At 42.6% G+C, this 19,293-nt stretch overlaps 1 protein-coding gene across 2 annotated transcripts; it reads left to right on the forward strand.

Annotated features, from left to right (window-relative positions):
• The first annotated feature begins 74 nt into the window (after nucleotides 1-74).
• GVQW3 (GVQW motif containing 3) lies at nucleotides 75-19,034 on the forward strand. 2 transcript variants are annotated; one of them, XM_079928431.1, is made up of 2 exons: nucleotides 75-1,054; nucleotides 18,313-19,034. In XM_079928431.1, the coding sequence occupies exons 1-2, from the start codon at nucleotides 590-592 to the stop codon at nucleotides 18,577-18,579; spliced, it is 732 nt and encodes a 243-aa protein (XP_079784557.1). In that variant the 5' UTR covers nucleotides 75-589; the 3' UTR covers nucleotides 18,580-19,034. The 2 variants fall into 2 exon arrangements, with proteins under 2 accessions (XP_079784557.1, XP_079784556.1); XM_079928430.1 differs by lacking the exon at nucleotides 18,313-19,034 and adding an exon at nucleotides 3,309-3,354 and having other exon boundaries at nucleotides 75-1,667.
• Nucleotides 19,035-19,293: the final 259 nt, after the last annotated feature.

Here is a 19,293-nt window from a genome sequence, read left to right on the forward strand (position 1 = left end):
GCGTGGCGAGGCGGAGGCGGAGGCGGGGCCTGGCCCAGTTTGCCGCAGTGCGCCTGCGCACGGCCTACCCCGAGAGTGGAGGGAATGGCGCGTGCGGGCGTGTCTCCCGGCCTCTAGAGCCTCGGATCCCGGGGCAGCTCCGGTAGGTTTCGCGTGCGCGGGTTTCTGCAGGTCTGGGGCGAGCTTGCACGTTACATCACCGGTGCATCGCTTCTTGCTTGCTTAAATTAACACCACATAGGCTTTTATTGCGGAAATCGCCATAGACTCTTAAGGGCCGCGGAACGGGACGGCCTCAGTAACTGGTTTTCACACCCCCAGCAGATCTCCGTGCCGCGGAGTTGGACGCAGACGTGGGTTCTAGGAGCTTTCATTTTCCCCAGCTTTGCAGCTACTCTTTGGCCCCGTTAGCTTCTAGATTGGAAGCCGAGGGTCTGAAACTCAGAAAAGCAATTACTCTTCCCTGATGAGTCTTCAGAGGAGCAAGAATAGCGACATGATTCCACCTGCAGCCCTATAGAGATTGGTCCCTCTGTCTTCCCCTCACACTCGTGGCATTTTAACGTTCCTGTGTTATTTGAGTGCCAAAATGAGTGACCGATATCTAGAACAAAGGATTAGTATCAAATTCTGCGTGAAATTGAACAAGTCTGCAAGTGAAACTCACCATCTTTTAAAAGAAGCTTATGGGGATGAAGTCATGTCAAGGGCCAGAGTTTTCGACTGGCATAAAAGGTTTAAAGAAGGGCGGGAAGACATTCGAGATGATGCCCGAAGTGGTCGTCCAGTCACCCACCGGACGGATGAAAATATCCAGAAGGTCAAGGACTTGGTTTGTTCGAATAGGCAGTTAACTGTGAGGATGATGGCTGAAGAGTTAAATTTAGATAAAGAAACCGTTAGGCTCATTCTGAAAGAAAACTTGAATATGAGGAAGGTATCTGCAAAAGTTATATCGGGTATTTTGAAGGATGAGCCTAAACCTCGAAAACTTGACTTTCGGTCTGATCATTCAAAGGAAACTAGGAAAAATAGCTCATGTGTAAGGGAAAAAGTAACAAATTCTGAACCATGGAGTCATCTCCAGTGCGAAGCTGGTGGGGAAATGCCTCTGCCTGTATCCCATCCCAAAATCCCTCCTGCCAGCCAGCTGCTGCAGACTTCATCTTCAACAAGCCTTCCCAGCAGGGCGGCTCAGGATTGGTTCACACCGTGGTGAAAGGAATCTGGGGTAGCTGAACCCAAACTAGAAAGCTGCCTCAAGGTTAGGCACCTTCATTTGCCGCTCATCTATTTTCAGCTTCTTTATGACTCCTCTCTACATGTCATGGCCCTGCAACTTACTCTTTGCTGGACTCTTGGGTCATCTTCCTTGCTGTTCTCCACAACTTTGAAGAACTTCTGGTTGTTGGCTTCTGGTACTTGCTTGTGCTTGACTTTTCTTTTTTTTTTCCTTACCAAGTTTTTTCTTCACTGTCCAGACCTTAGCTTGTTGTGACTGTCCTCTTCCTTTGTTCTCAATATTCTGCCTCAGGGGATCATACGAATGAAAAGTGGGAGCAGGACCTCTTGGAGTCTCTCTCTCTGTGCCCAGGGAGGCATACTCTGCTGGGAGGACCCCAAAAGAAGGCCTACAGTTCCAGCCTGCTTCACAGTCAGGGCCTGAGGTATGGTACAGGAGGCAGTGGCATACTGACATAGTGAGCAATGCTAAGGGCCGATCCCTCCCAAATGACTCAGTGGGAGCCCCTCAGAACTCAGGGGTTGGCCACCCATCCTGACCTTCTCACAGACCTACCCCTCACAGAAGTGCTGGGTTTGTTTCATTCTAGTCTTGTGCTTTGGAACCCCGCCCCCCCCTCATTTGGGTGTATCCCCTCTGATGGAGGAGGAGGATCTGGTCCTGGAAAATAGAAACCAGGGCACTAAGGTCCAGGCTGTGATATGTGAGGAGGAAGACAAGGTGACACTCTAGACCTTGAATTAAGGGAGTCTGCTGCCTACGTGCTGATTCCCACACCGCAGCCTGTTTCTAGTAACTAATATCAACCTTGTTGGTTTTTTTTTTTTTTTAAGCACCTTCAGTGTTTAGAACACTGCTGAGCATTGACAGTGTGATATTATGAAATAAGGTCACCAAGGGCTGGGTGGACTCCATGGATGAGGTAGTTCCTGGACTGGATCCGTAAGGAAGGATGGGACAAGGAGGCTAGGAAATGAGGGCATGCTTCCCAGGCGGGTAGAACAGCATGAGGCTCCGAACCTCCGTCAGTAGGACAATGAGGGCACTATTGGCTGAAATAGCAAAGTCCAAAGAGGAAGATAATGGTGTTATACAGAAGATAAATAATTTGGGATGACTTGCTTCCTCTCTCTGCCCCCAACTCTATGCTAGTAGTTTATAAATTGCTTCCCCTGAGTCTGTGGGTAGGTTTATATAATAGCCTACTTATTTGATTATCTAAGTTTCTCATCAAACCTTCAAAAAAGCAGTCTTTCCTAGTTGAGACTCCTTTATCTCTTTCTGGCTCTCTGCCAGGATTTATGGAATGGAACGTTTCCCAATTGGGTTCCAAGTAATACCACATAGACTGGAAACATCTCAGAATGGCTGGTGGAGGAGTGTGTGTGTGTGTGTGTGTGTGTGTGTGTGTGTGTGTGTGTGTGTGTGTGTGTGTGTGTGTGTGTGTTGGGTGGGGGGAATGGTTAGTAACAGCATTTCACAGGATTGGCCAATGTCTATGTTTTAACCCAAGGATTCTTACATTCCTATTATTTAACTGGTAAGTTAGTAAACAGTATTGGTTGATAGTAGAGGCCCAACATTTATTCAACACAGCTGTTTTTAGTTCTTTTCTGTCACCTTCAAAAAATTACAAGTTTCCCACTAATACCTGTCAGCTTTGAGGCACTCTGAAACTTAGACCTTATCTCACAAATAAAAGATATTGTTCAGGAAAGCTCTCAAACCAAGCAACAGCTCACAGACGTCTGCCTGCTTAGCAATTTCTAGACATTCCATCTCAGGACCATTACATCTTCCTACATCGGATAAGGCCCTGGGCTCCCCATAAGGCCTTTGCAACAGGGACACTGCACTTCTGGAAGAAAGCCGCCACAGCTGGCCACTTGGTGACTGAACCAATATTAATCCTTGCTCAGCCCAGGGGGTAATTGTTGCAGAATTGTATGCCCCTATGCCTAGGCCAGGTTCCCACAACAGTACCTACAGGCATTATTTCCAATCTGTGATAACACAGAGGTCCTGAGAGAACTTATTTCTGGATTTATCCCTGTCCTGTAAACAGGGCTGGAGTGACCCTGCCAAAGGTGCTGGACCACGACCATGTTGGAGAGTAGGATACTGGAAGCCATGTTGTCCCAGACAGGGTTTGGACGCAAAGCAACCAGAAGCAGGTAATCAGGAGGGTGAATTCAAATTGTTACAAGTAGCTGTAATGAAAAGGACTTACCTTATAACCTTAGATCATCTCCTGGACGGTAGTCAGGTTGAACTGCACTACCTGAACCCATTGCCCGTTTGCAAGGCTTCTCAGAAAATATTCAATAAGATGATAATACACCCTAGGAAGCCTCGAGTTTGGAGGGAAGTAAAAATATTCACGCAGAGCAAACCATTCACACATGGCTGCTCAGAATCTCTACACACCAGTTTAGAGCATAATCTCAAAAGACTGTCCTCACACAAGAGAGTTCTCATGTAACAGTACCCCTTATCTGTCCACCTGCCGAATCTGTTTTATTTCTGACATGAATTTTGCCCAGCCTGCACCTTGCTGCCTAGGCCTCTTGAGCTTTTTGATCCTATAATCTCAGGGTTCCACCCATCATGCCCTAGGCCCTTGTCCTTGACTTTTCTCAGATATCACTCAGTTTATTCTCCAGTTTGCTCTTGCTCTTCTGTTTCCCTGGGCTTTGTTTTCTGGTTCTGGACCGCACCCTCCAATAGCTGCTTTTGGCCACTTTGGTATGCTTACCTTGAATTCCCCTTTTGGTCATGGTTTTCCACTCAACTGCAACTTTTCTCTCTTCTGATTTTTAGATCCCTCTTCCAGCTCCCCACTTCAGCCCTATAGTCTTTTGTTTTGTTTGTTTTGTGGGGGGTTTTTTTGGCAGTGCCACGCAGCTTGTGGGATCTTAGTTCCCCAACTAGGGACTGAACCCAGGCCTTCAGCAGTGAGAGCACAGAGCCCTAACCACTGGACCGCCAGGGAATTCCCAGCCCTATAGTCTTGAGTAAAGAAATTGCTCCATCCCTGGCCCCAGATTGCCTTCATATATAAGGGGCACACTGGGAAGGAACAAAAAAGCTCCCTCTCACCCTTAGCCACGAGGGGTTCCACTCCCCAGAGGCAACCAGTATTACCAGTTTCTTGAGGCAATTTGGTTACCTCTAGTACTCAGGAGTTATGAAAGTTTTTCAGAGATATAATATGCAAATCGCACTCTCCCAGCAACTGTATTTTCCCTGGCAGGAGAAGCTCCATCTAACCATAAGAGATGAAGCCTGGCTCTCTGTAGGTTGTCAGGAAGAGAGCTGGCCATCTGCAAACCTTGACCATAATTCTCAAGCTAAACACACAGTCAAGGAATCTCTCTGGGTTTCAGGCTGAACTTCCCCTTCCCCATTCTGGTTCAAAATCCACATGGAATGTTATACACTACAGCTGGAAGTCTGGGAGGAATAAACACTTTCCAGGGCAGATCATTTCATCATTGAGTTTATCCAGTCCGTTCTCCACCCATCATCCCACCTTCCACCTGTCCCACTGGTAATGATCAAAAACAGAAAGAATAAAGTATTCACCAATCTTTGATTTCGAAAAACGTGGGTAGTTCTGCAGTCTTCTGAATTCTGCCCCTGGCTCTGAGTTCTCACTGAAATGTTATTGTTTGGGAAGAATGTGTACATGGGGCCTGCTTTCCAGAGTCTTCCTTTCAGATCCATTTCTTAGAGTTCAGACTTTGGAGGTGCCCGGATAAATCTGGATGCTAAATGACTTGAGGATATCTAGTACAGGAGTGGGGTACTATTGGGAACTGTCGCTGTATCACATCTACTGATCAGCCAGCCTGCCGTTTACAGACCTCATTGCCAGCAAGTCTCACTAGGCTCCTTGGGATTGGTCACCAGGGTCCTATGTGGCTCAATAAGAGTCTTCTTTGCTGCTGGGATTGTATATGTAACCCTGTGTTCTCTAACTCCTTAGTTGGATCAGACCCCTCAGATTCTGCCAGGCTTTGACATCCTATTTGAGGCAACACTCATATTTATCTTCTCTAGTCTCTGTCTTATCAGATCCTTGCAAATACTGTCCCAGTTGCATCACCCTTCTCCCAGTATTAATATCCAGAAACAAAAAATCTGTAGTGGGAAACTTCAGTACTTCTTAGGTCCCACTTGCATTTAGTGAAGAGGTCAGCAAACTTCTTCTGTAAAGGAAATGTCTTAGGCTGTGTGGGCCATACAGTGGCTATTGTAATTTCTCAACATTTTAATGCAAAACCAGACATAGCTAATATGGAAACAGATGAGCATGGCTGTGTCCTAATGAGACTTCATTTATGGATACGGGGATTTAAATTTCATATAGTTTTCACATGTCACAAAATATTTTTTTCAAACCACTGAGAGTATTAAAAAAATTCTTAGCTTGCAGTAAGTTCATAGAAAACCAGATGGTGGGCCAGATTTGGTCCATGGGCCATAGTTTGCTGACCCCTGGTCTAATGTATATAAAATGTGTATATAAAAATGACAGATGATTGATCCATCAGTAACATTGTTAATGCCAAACTGATCTGGCAATGTCTGACAATTTACTACTATAGAAATTGTGGAATATTGAAGGTAGTCTTTATGGTGCCAGGAGCATGAACTAGAGCTGAATGATTGACTGTATTACCTTGACCATATTCTGATTCACAAAATAAGTTTTGTGCTGTTCTCGGCTAAAAATTATAGTACACAAACTACTACCTATATTTTGCCCTTGTAATATTTCCAAAAAAAATTGGCAATACTGAAAATGGTGCCAAGTTACAACCAGTGATAACAGAATGAACTGAAGGTAATTCCAAAATTGCCTTGACCATGAGCAGCATTTGAATAAGTTTGTTATCATCTATGAAAGGGACTACTATGGAGGTGACAAAACTCATTGAATTATATTTTTTTGCATGCTTGTAAAAAAATTATATATATATATATTGGCAACTGGTACCAAGCTATGTTCTTTTAGATATGTTTACTTGTTTTTCTCCTAAAGAGTGCCATATTGTGTCACCTTCACTTAAACTGATTTTCCAAAGTTGAAATAGAATCTCAGGATTGAACAGACCTTTGCAAGGATGTTTAATCCAGCCAGTCATGTTTCCTTTGAATCCAGGAGTGGCTAAATCCTACAGCTGCTGAAAAACTGCATCTGAAAGGAGATTCTGTGTTAATTCAGCAAATTTTTATCGAGTGGCTCTATGTGCCAGGCACTGTCCTATGTGCTAGGGTACAGCAACAGACAAAGCAGACACAAGCCTTAGATTTGAGTCTGAAATCTAATTATATTGCTGTTTACTCTTGCAAAACTTCTGTTCCATGTGCTCACACTAACTCATTGTTAATTGCATACCTGGAAAAAGGTATGACGTTTGCCACAGGCCTCTCTGCTGTGGTCATGATGCCTCTCCAGCTGCATTAATAATTTAAGGACTATATGTTCCACTTAAATTTTATTATTCTTTAGACCAATCTGTATTGGTAGAAAAACACGCTGGCAATGTTGGAAGTGTAAATTGGCAACAGCTTTCTGAAAAGCAATTTGGCAGTATCTATCAGGAGCTTTAAAAATGTTTATAACTTCTGATCCTCTAATTTTACTTCTGGGAATCTGTCCTAAAGAAATAGTCTGGGGCTTCCCTGGTGGCGCAGTGGTTGAGAGTCCGCCTGCCGATGCAGGGGACACGGGTTTGTGCCCCGGTCCGGGAAGATCCCACATGCCGCGGAGCGGCTGGGCCCGTGAGCCATGGCCGCTGAGCCTGCGCTTCCGGAGCCTGTGCTCCGCAACGGGAGAGGCCACAACAGTGAGAGGCCCGCGTACCGCAAAAAAAGAAAAAAGAAAAAGAAATGGTCTGAAATGTGGGCAGAGTTTATGCTTTAACAATCCAGAAGTCCAACAGTAGAAAATTGGTTAAGTAAATTACACTATGATGATATAGTAGACTATTATGCAGTCATTATAATTAATGTTTGTGAAGTGTTAAAACAGCATGGCAAAATACTTATAAGTGAAAAGAGTGACATACAAAATTATATACATAAATCCAAAAATATTTTTCTAAAATATTAATACTTTTATTATCAGAATAAAACAATAGCACCAAAAGTTGGCAATGGAGAGAATGGGGCCAAACCATTAGTTTGGTCCAGGAACAATTAACTGGCTGGGTCCACATGGAGACTGTATGATACTATTGTATTGGTAGCAGGAGTGGGACAGAAGGGAAAGGGGCCTTCCCCGAAGGAGAAGGGGACCAGAATCCCTACAAAAATCCCGAGTGATATGAGAAGACACCACAAACGGCATGTTCCTGTTATGTGGTCCTAGGGAGGTAAAGGAGCACATATGGATCAAATATATTCTGACAAATGGAAAGGATTTGAAGTATTCTCCTGGGTAAAATTAACCTCATTCTTCCATTCTCTCATACAAAATGAATATTCTTGAGATGGATTTTATTACAACTGATTCTCTGAAGAATCCTTGAGCTTCCCATATAATTTCTTTAGGATAGGAATGGCTTTTGATGTGCCGAGTCTACCTCTTCCCATGCTGGGACACTCAACACGGATGTACATGGGAGTATTTGATATTCCACACTGAGAATACCGCATGAATATCAATAGTCATCTTAATGATGTAACTTAGGAAACTCGAAGGTTTGCAAATGTTTTTGTTGGTGTCCAGAATTACTGTGCTTTTATTTATATCTGAAGAGTAATTATTCACAGGATTTTCAGGTATGAAATGATGTAGATAATTCCTGTCTATATCCATAGATGAAATTGTTCTGTTGGGAAAATGTGTCTTTCATTGTTATTTTAGCAAAATGTTTACCATTAAAATGCCAAATATATCTCCTCGGTGAAATTTCAGATTTTCAAATGAGTACCCAAAGTAAATACATGTTTTATAGGCATCTAGGCTACAGATTTGTCAAGCTGGAAAAGTTTTTCAAGGTCTAAGTCTCTTGGTCTATAGAAAGAACAAAGGAGTGAGACTGGGGTTTGTCCTGCTCCTTAACAAGCCATGGGACTTTGGGCAGTTCATTTGCACCACTGGAGCACTTGAGGTTACTCATCCATAAAAGGAGAATAATAAAACCTGTCTCATGGAGATGTTCACTTTGTTCATTCAACAAATATTTATTGATTGTTTATATGTATCTGACCCTGTTGTAGACACTGAGGATACAGCAGTGAACAAGACAAAAAAAATGTTTCTTCTTATGAGCTTACATTTAAGTGGGGGAGACAGACAAGAAATAAGATAAATGAGTGAAAATATAGTATGTTAGATAGTTATTGTTAGATGTGAGGCTTACATTAAAATAATGTATATGGGGTGCCCAGCACAATATCTGGCATGTAGTAAGTACTCAACAGAGAGTAATTTCCTTTGCTTCTTCAGTCTTCCGAACAGTTCCTGAATTAGTCTACAGCATGGTAGTAATCAGCGGAAGGCCTGACCCATTGCCTTCTACCTCTTTCAAGTTAATACGGCCTAAACCTATTTTGCTTAAGAAGACAAAAGAATGCTTACAGATGTGCTTTGTACTTCCTGTATGGCAGATTAATCAAGGTGGTGCCTAAACACTGTTGATAAATGGCCTTTTCTGAAGCCAGTTGGCAGGGGTCCTTGCTTGGAGCTAGACGGCATTTGTCCACAAAGACAAATGCATTGTTTCTTTGCTGTTTAAGCAAAATGAACTAGGAAACTGTACTAGCTGTTTCTCTTAAAAGATGTGTGACCTTTGTCCTGTTCCAAACATCGGAGAACTGGACAAAATTTACATTATTTATGGGAAACCAGGGCATTGACTAAAAGCCTGGAAAAAGAGGGTTTAATACTTGTGGTTTCTATATATTTTTGCCCATTGTAGAAAATTTGGGAAGTTCAGAAATGTTTAAAGAAGTAGCCAAAAGTTCACCCCTAGGATTCAGTTATTTCACCAGACCCATCTCTCTGCCTCAGCTTGCTCCTTCAAAAACATCCAGTGAATAGTCATTTACTGAATTCCTTCTTTAGGCCTGGGCCTGTACTAGGCATAGAGGGTATAGCCCTTGCCCTTAGGCAGTACCAGCCTTGTGGGGGTAGGGAAAGGGCCAGAGGTGGAGAGACCACTGGGAATGGGCTCCTACCTTAGACTGTCAGTCTCTCCCAGAGCACAGCTCTAAGGAACAAGCTTTTGTAAAGAATTTGGAACAAAAGTTGTTATCATCACAGTTAGGGTGATTGTAGGAATGAGAAAGTGGAGTATAAAGAGGCAAAACACACAAAGCATTGGTAAAGCATTGGTAACTGGCCTGCTGGCCTTGCCATCCCCGGCTCCTCTTATGTAAAAGGGCCCTCAGTTCTGTCCTGCAGTATCACCTTTCAGAAGAAACTAGACATTAGGCTGTGAGCCAGTACCCCTGTATCTTGCTTTAAGAATCTAATAAGTGAAAATTCAGAGGTACAACCCAGATTAGATGAGGAAATTGGCCCAGGGAGATTGAGTGAATTTTCTCTAATCACACATCTAGTTGGTGGCAGAGCCAGGATAATAATGAAGGACCTTGAATTTCTCTTGGTCCAGTGAGGTTTTTTTCCATTACTCCATTGGTAATAATATCCTTTACTAAAGTGTACATTCTTAAGATAACTTTAAAATAATTGTCACCCTTGCATTTGATAAATATGATTTACCAACAACTGATTTACATGCAGTTTGTGGGGAACATATTTATGACAGAGAAGGTGGTGCAAAGGTTTTTCCAAGTTTTCCTGGGGTGTCCAGGCCCCCTGGTCCTTCTCCCAGACTGTGTATTCACAAGTAAATGTTGGCATTCTGTCATTCATTTTTTCCAGATGTTCTTCCCTAGTGTGTTATGTTTTGTGTTTTTAATATTTCTCATATACATTTTTAAAAATCTGGGCACATAAATTCTAATAAAGTTCTCAACTATCTCTTCTATGCTGTCTCAAATTTTCGGGTGTGTTTATATTTATGACACAGTGTCTGAAGGCATGAACGCTATCACATCGTTAGGGCTTATATTCCTAAACCCTAGACTTGCGTTTCTAGATGTTCTGAAAATTCTTTACATTTCACTTGTAAATGCCACTATACTATGCCATGACATTTCCAGAGTAACATATATTTCAAACAGGAAAACAGAGGAAGCCCAAAGAAAAGGGAAGTAGGTTTCAAATATAAATACAAAAAGAAAAAAAATCATTAAAAAATAGTAGAATACATAAGATGGGGGGGAGTGTAAATTCTAGTTTCACGTCCCCTGAGAACAGAATGTCCTGCAGACCCACTTTAGGGACTGGCAGTTTCCACTACCAACAAAGTAGCCCAATCTTGGCATCATACTTCCTTTGACTCTCACATGCAGTCAAGTCCAGGTCATTCCCCTAACATGTCTTAGCGTCACCTACTGCAACCGGACAGGGTGGTCACCCACCTCTCACGTCACTGTCCTGAAGTCCATCCTCTGCGCTGCTGCACACGTGCTATTTAGTTTGGAGTTTGCTGAAAACCGGAGGCTTTTTGATGCCAGCTTTTTGAGCCTGCTCAGGTCACACCCGCTGTCTCAAATCCATCCTTGCTGCCATCCACCTAGAAAACTCCTACTCAGCACTCAAGCCTCAGCCTTACCGTTGCTATTCTCTACCCCTCACTTCGTGGCAAAGCAGTCCCCACAGTGTACAATGCCCATTCTTAAGTGAAGGAAACCCTAACACTTAATTGCACTTAATTGTCTGCAGAATGTTTTTCCTCCCCTACCAACCCATGAACTTGAAAGCCAAGACCACATCTGATTTCTCTGTATTGCCTGCATCCGGAATAAAGCTTCCCTGGAGCTGTTCAATAAATGTCTGATAGATGAATGAAAGAATAGACTTATGGAAATTGCTTCTTTAAATTTCTGATTAAACTCACCATTTTAGCCATTTTAAAGTGTACATTTCAGTGGCATTTAGCACATTCACAGTGTTGTGCAATCATCACAGCTATCTAGTTTCAGAACACTCCAAAAGGAAACGTTGTATCCATTGAACAGCCACTCCCCATTCACCCCCTTTCCCCTAGCCCCTGGCAACCACTAATCAACTTCCTGTCTCTGTGGATTGGCCTGTTCTGGACATTTCAAATAAATGGAGTCATGCAATATGTGACCACTGTGTCTGGCTTTTTTCACTTAGCATAATGTTTTCAAGATTCATCCATGTTGTAGCGTGCATCAGAACTTCATTACATTTTAGGGCTGAGTAACAGGCTGTTGTATTGATATACCACTTCTTGTTTATCTGTTGATGTTTAAATGTCTGATGGATATTTAGGTTGTTTCCACCTTTTGACTCTTATAAATGGTGCTACTATGAACATGTGTGTACAAGTTTTTGTTTAAACACCTGTTTTTCTGTTTTTTTCCTAATAAATTTATTTATTTATTTTTAACTGCCTTGGGTCTTCGTTGCTACATGCGGGCTTTCTCTAGTTGCAACAAGTGGGGGCAACTCTGTTTTTTTTGTTTGTTTTTTTGGGGTTTTTTGCGTACGCGGGCCTCTCACTGTTGTGACCTCTCCCGTTGCGGAGCACAGGCTCCGGACGCGCAGGCTCAGCGGCCATGGCTCACGGGCCCAGCCGCTCCGCGGCATGTGGGATCCTCCCAGACCGGGCACGAACCCGCGTCCCCTGCATCGGCAGGCGGACTCTCAACCACTGCGCCACCAGGGAAGCCCGAATGCATTCTTGTAACCAACATACAGCTGGATTTTTAAGAATCCAATCTGAGAATCTTTGTCTTTTCTTAAGCGTGTTTACATTTCTTCTACTTATGACCTATTGTGGATATTTTCCCCCTTTGTTTTGTCCTTTGCCATGTGTTTTATTTGCTTTATTCTCTTACCCTGCCCTCTTTTACTTTGGTTGTTTTCTTTACTCCCTTTTTTGCCTCACTAGTGGTTTGGAAGTTATACATTCTAATTATATTCCTTCAGTGGGTGTTCTTATGTTATCAATGTGCATACTCAACCTAACATTGTTAAGTTAATCACTATCTTTAGCACACTGTGAAAATTTCAGGAACTTTAGAGTTCTTTAATTCTGTTCTCCACCCCCTCTATCTTCCACTTAATTTGGTTTTTAGTATTTTAGTTCCAACTGACTTTTAACCACTCACCCCCCCATTAGATGTTTTAACAACCAGAATTTATTTATATTTACAAACATGCATACCAATTTCTCTGCCTACCTTTCTTTAGTCCTTTCTTTTCATTGAAATATAGTTTGTGTACAATAAAATTCATCATTTTAAAGACACAATTCAATAGTTTTTAGCATATTCACAAAATTGTGCAACCATCACCACGATCTAATTTTAGAACATTTTCATTATCCCCAAAAGAAATCTCCCCATTCCTCCTATCCCTAACCCCTGGCAACCATTAATCTACTTTCTGTCTCCATGGATTTACCTATTCTGGGTGTTTCATATAAATGGAATCATGTAATATATGGCTTTTTGTGTCTGGCTTCTTTCACTTAGCACAATGTTTTCAATGTTCATCCATGTGGGAACATGTATCAGTCCTTCATTCCTTCTTATGCCTGAATAATATTCCCTTTTATGGATAAACCATATTTTATTTATCTATTCATTAGTTGGTGGACTTTTGAATTAGCTCCACTTTTTGGTATTATACATAAGGCTGCTACGTACATTTGTGTACAAGTATTTTTGTGGACATATGTTTTCAGTTCTCTTGGATATATACCTAGCAGTGTAAACCATTATTTCTTATATTCAGTGGTGTTTAGATGTTTAACAACCAGTTCTCATGTAGTAGGAGTAAGGGAGCCCTGACTTGTAGCATTTGTTGAGCTCTGAGGTGCAAATACTCAAGTTACCAATGTGACATCACTGAAATATAGAGAAGGAAAAAGATGCACAGCAGCACACCATTCTATAGTATGTCTACCATATAGATGTGGGAGATAATAACCTCAAGTGCATAGATAATAGAAAAATTGTAGTAAAATAATTAAGAAGTGATGCACTGTGAGGATTTTTTACCTTTATTTTGAAAGTAATTCGTTTAATTGCAAGTTTGTATAATTTAATTTTTAGCAATGACTGTGTTTTACAACCAGTTCTCAAAATTCCTTAAAATTTAACAGTCGCTCTTTGGGCTGATAAGAGCTGACTCTAGCACCTCACTTGCATCCCCCTCCTTACATCTAACTTATTTTTCTAGATTGAATTTTCTTCTTCCTTTTTTAAAAATAATTAATTAAAGAAACAAGTTTTGGCTGAGTTGGGTCTTCACTGCTGTGCACGGACTTTCTCTCATTGCGGTGAGCAGGGGCTACTCTTCGTTGCGGTGTGATTGTGGTGGCTTCCCTTGTTGCGGAGCACAGCCTCTAGGCACGTGGGCTTCAGTAGTTGTGGCACACAGTAGTTGTGGCTCGCGGGCTCCAGAGCACAGGCTCAGTAGTTGTGGCGCACGGGCTTAGTTGCTCCGTGGCATGTGGGATCTTCCTGGACCAGGGCTCGAACCCGTGTCCCCTGCATTGGCAGGTGGATTCTTAACCACTGCACCACCAGGGAAGTCCCCACAGTCTTTATTTATTTATTTATTTATTTATTTATAGTTGAATAGAAAAGAGGTTTAATTTAATTTTTTTATATCTTTATTGGAGTATAATTGCTTTATGATGTTGTGTTAGTTTCTGCTGTATAACAAAGTGAATCAGCTATATGTATACATATATCCACATATCCCCTCCCTCTTGACACTCCCTCCCACCCACAGTCTCTTTTAAATGGTTCTATTTTAACCCTTCTTCTCTCTAGTTTGTTGTGTTGGTTGACTCTCCATTTTGCTCATTTCTTTCCTCATGTGGTTTGATACTTTTCAGGAGCAGCTTCATCAGGGATTGTTTTTTCTAGTGGATTCTGCAAGCCCTGGATTGGTAAACATCCCTGCAGAGCTATTTTGAATTCACTTCAGCCTAAACCTAAGAATTTTAATAGGTCTTACTTCAGCCCTAACCTAAGAATTTTAAGGTCTGGACCAATGTTTCTGTTAATTTATCTCACTAGCTGTCTGCACATACAGGTAGAGTAAATTTAAACCTCCATATGCATTTGGCACCGATTGGGATTTCTGCTTCTCTTGAGTGCCATTTCTTCCCTTCCCAAGGCCTCTTCAGACATCAAGGTTCCTTGAACTTCTCTAACCTTGGGGTAGAGTTTTTCCAGTCTCCTTTTCATGGAAGGGGACAAAGCTTCCAATGTCAGAGCTGTATGCAAGGGGCTCAGTTCCAGCTTTCTCACCTGCCCAGGACTGGAGCCCCATCTCCTACTCCTTAGTGTTCGGTGGAACCCTGGCCTGCAGATCTCAGGAACTATAGCTAAGTGTGAAATCCTTGTGGCAGCTAAGGCACGTCACCTATGACCTGTTCTGGCTTTGAGCTTTTCATTTCTTTTTCATTTTTGATATCTGGGGATTTCTCTTTATTTTTTTCAAATTTGGCAATAAAAATATAACGTCTGTTATAGTTCATCCAGCATCTCTACGTGTCTGTAGCAGGGGGTGGGATGGGAAACCCATCTATATTAGGATAGTTGATCATGTTTCTGGAAGTTCCCAGATCAGAAGGAATCATTCTGTGAGAAAGACATTTATTGTCTTCATTTTTTAGATAAGAAAATGGAAACTCAGAATGGTTGTCCAAATTGCCAAAGCCATAAAACTTTAAATGGGGAAATGGGTTTTGTGTCCAGTCTGTTTGCAAAATCCCATGCAAGATATCTAGGCATCTTAAAGTTGACTTGGTATCTCTGGCTTCTCTCCATTATTAGCCTTTATGGATAATTCACCCCTGGCATTTTGCTGACTTAGACATTCCATTTCTAGGAATCTTTCTTAGGGAAATAGTCAAAGATGCAGACAAAGATTTATGTATACAGTTATTGATTTTATTTGTAAGACAGTAAAAAGAAGTAACTGGTCCAAATGTCCCACAATGAGGAAATTGTCAGGTAAACTGTGGTATACTCATTAAATGAAAATAATGCAGCCATTTAAAATGATGTTTTTGAAGAACTGTCAATGACGTGTTTATGTTCACAATGGAATAGATGCTAAAGCCAGACTATAAAACCAGATGCATTACATAGTCCATTTTTACTTTCTGTATGCTAAAAAAAGACTCAAGATATACTCAAAATGGTGCCAGTGGTTTTATCGGGGTGATGAAATTGATAAGTGATTTAAAATTTTCTTCATTATACTTTTATATATACAATTTTTTATCATTATATCTATAAATATTACTTTCATAATTAGAAAAATATGTATGATGAAAATTACTTTTTAAGAAAAAAAGAAATGTGTTTTACTAGAGAGAAGAGATCTGTCCCCAAGGTGCTGATGGTTTGATGAAGGAAATGAGACACATACGCAAATAAATTCATTACAAGGTAATAAGGGCTATAATGGAGGGAAGGATTAGCTCTACCTGGAGTTGAAGTTGGGTGAAAAGAGGTAACATTTGTGCAGGGTCTTGAAGGATGAACAGGAGTTCTCTAGGGCTTTGTAAATTGTTAAGCACTATATAAGTGTAAGTTAGTTTTTGGCCTTTATTATGACTGTCAAAGCTTACCTCATATAAAGCTCTCTTTCTTGTCTCTTTCTCATGCTCCCTGAGGCCCAGGATCCCTGGGACAGGAAGCAGCGGCAGTTAAACAGTCACACATCAGTGCTCCAGCAAGTGAACTGAGGTGCATCCAACTAAGAAGCAGATCCAGGACCAGAGGACATAAAATTACCTGGGAGCAGGGCCAGGAAGGTGCTGGTGGGTAAACAAGTTCCCCCTTATTTGCCATCCTGTGGAAAGGCTGCCTTTGCTTGGGGCCTCCACCCTGAGTTATAGGGCCATCTCCACCTGGGGGATGGTAAAAACTGAGAACAAGCATCACATATCAGTCCGTGATTTACACTGGCAGGAAATGGTGTGTCAGATGTCCTTACAGCCTCCAGACAGAGTGGAGTAGAAAGGAGGAGTGTGAGTGAGGAGACCCGGAAGGTTGGCAAGAGCTGATTTGTTTGGGAGAAAGTCTTAGAAGCTCAAGGTTGGAAGAGATTGAAAAGTTATCTTACTTAGTCCTCCTGATCCCCTCCCAACATCCCCATCACATTGTCATCCTTCTTGGCCTTCAGGGAGCAGCTCAGAGGCCACCTCTTCTGTTATCTCCCACCTCAATTCCTCCAGCCTATGCCTTAGGTATTCCTTGTTGTTCAATTTTATGAGAAAAAAATTCAATGCCCGCTGTGCACCAGGCTGTGTGCTTATGGTTCTTTGATTGCAGTAGGCCCTCCTGTGCCTCCTGTTGTTTATTTATTTATTCAGGCAACAAACATGTATTGAACACCTACACTATGCTAGGCAGTGTCCTAGACATTGTGATAGAGTGGAGAGAAAGACAGCCAAGATCTTGTGTTCTCTTGGACCTGTCATTCTAGTCAGGGAGACATAAAATAAACAAAGGAATGAATAAGAAAATACCAGGTTGGGCTTCCCTAGTGGCGCTGTGGTTGAGAGTCCGCCTGCCGATGCAGGGGACACGGGTTCGTGCCCCGGTCCAGGAAGATCCCACATGCCGCGGAGCAGCTAGGCCCGTGAAGCCATGGCCGCTGAGCCTGCACGTCCGGAGCCTGTGCGCTGCAACGGGAGAGGCCACAACAGTGAGAGGCCCGCGTACCACAAAAAAAAAAAAAAAAAGAAAATACCAGGTTATAAATGTCAAGAAGTCCCCTTTGGGGAAATTTAGGGGAAGAACTTTCCATACAAAGAAAGCAGCTAACTCCAAAATCTCAGAGGATAACCACTGCTTGTTCTAGAAACAAAAAGAACACTGTGGTATTGCGCATGGAATACCCTTTTGTGCTTTATCTACAAACAAAAATCTTCTCATTTTTTAGGACTTAGCTCAAGCATCGCCTCTTCAGGCAAATCTATCCTATTTATTTTCCCTGAGTGAAAGTGACCACTGTCTCCTTTCCTCCCCACTGGCTCAGAGCAGACTTCTGTCAGCACACATGTAACGACTTGCCATTCTTACCATACTATAGCATTGCTACTCCCTAGTGGATCTCAGTCTTGTCAATGGCAGAACTTCATGTCTAAATCCCTAATGCCCATCACAGAGCCTGGCACAGAGTCTGTAATTGGTAAACATTTGTTCCTTGAATACATGAACTGTCATATAGCACTTTCTCAGAACCTCCCTGGTACTGCTTATTCAGAATTAGCAACCGTTTACTGGTCGGTGCCAGGTCCTGCACTGTGTTCTTTCAACTCTGCTACCTCTTATAAGCCTCATGGCAGCCAGGTGCAGTGTTATTATCCTATCCTGTAGTTAAAACTCAGAGGATCGGAGTGACTTCCATGGTGACTCAGAAATAAGAATCAGGGCTGAGATTTGAACCCAAGTCCTCTTGATGGCAAATCTCAATGCTTCATTTTCTGTGATGCACCCATCATGCATCAGTTCATTTGTGTACCCATCCTCTCCTTTCTCCTAGATAACCTTTTCCCTTAGGGAAGGATCTGTACTTGACACCATTCCATTCTGTATTCTCCATGACACCAGAACAGTGCTATGTATTTAGGACACACTCAACACAAATCTCTAAGGATGGAAAAGAAAGAATGAATGTGTAAATGAATACTTCACCCAAAACGGATCAACGACTGATATCAGTTCATGGGACGGTGATGCGCTGGAGGAAGAGATGTTTCTGAGCGAGGGACCTTCCCAGATACCTCTGCGCCCATCTGGGAAAGCTGAGGGTACCATCTCCATGCTACAGCACTCATTCCTTAGAAATCACACCTTTCACTCAGTTGTACATCTCAGCAGGAAGCCAGGGGCACAAAGGGGAACATGCATGGCTTCCAATGAGTTGGGAAAATGAGGTTAGGTTTCGATTCAGATAGTTAATTTTTGTTTTCTGGGTCTGCACGGTCAATAAATTTTCAACGAGCAGTGATTCTGTTCCTCATCTTTCATTGCTTTATGGGACTTCAGGGAATGAAAGCATAACATCCTGCTTTCCCATAAGTTCTCTGGCCGCTAGCCTGGCACCAATTAAAGACATGTCCATGCAATTAATCAAAACCAATTTGGAAGCTCTCTGGCACTGCTCCTCTGACGTGCTGCCTGCTCCACATACAGTAGTTCCTCAGCTGCAGCGATGGAGCCAGGCATATAGGAGCTTTTGATGAACTGGTCATGCCAGCCCCAAGTGTTAACTGTGTCATCTGACATGACTAATGAGGTTCCCAACTTGATCTGTGTGAGCGGAGCAGTCCTGCTGTCTGGAGGAAGCTCGGTTTCCAAAGCCAGCCTGGGAAGAGGCTGCAACGTGCAGGGTACACACTCCATCATGTCAGCTAGAGTCCTGGAGGCCTCTAGTGTTGGAGCTGAGAGTCGTCCATGGGGAGGCTGATGGAAACTGTGGGCCAGGCTCTGTGCTGGGCGCTGGTGGGAATGTGACCCGACTTAAACTTCTAGCTCAGCCTCCTCATTTTATAGACATGGAAGCCAAGAGCCAGCAAAAGTGAGGCGCCTGCCAAAGGCCTGAGCTGTGGGGAGAGAAATAAAGGAGAAGGCATGGATCCTACCTTTGAGGAGCTAAACCCCTAGATGAGCAAACAAACATGTGTGAGGATAACAAGTGGGGTCTGATGCAGGTACACCTCCTCAAGGGTTAAACTGTTGGTTTCCTTCCTTCATTCTGCAAACATTTATCAAGAGGAAGAGTCTGTGTTTTTGTCGCCTCTGCAATCCCAAGAGCATATGATTTGAAGTCAACAGGTCTGGGTCTGAGTCCCAGCTCTCCTTTGAGTTGATGTAATCTTGAGCAAATCACTTCATTTTTCTGAGCCTTGGGTTCCTCAGCTATAACACTGGGACAAGCCAAATATTGCCTACCC

This window comes from Stenella coeruleoalba, assembly GCF_951394435.1.
Source record: "Stenella coeruleoalba genome assembly, chromosome: 8".
In the NCBI taxonomy this organism is placed as follows: Eukaryota; Metazoa; Chordata; class Mammalia; order Artiodactyla; family Delphinidae; genus Stenella; species Stenella coeruleoalba.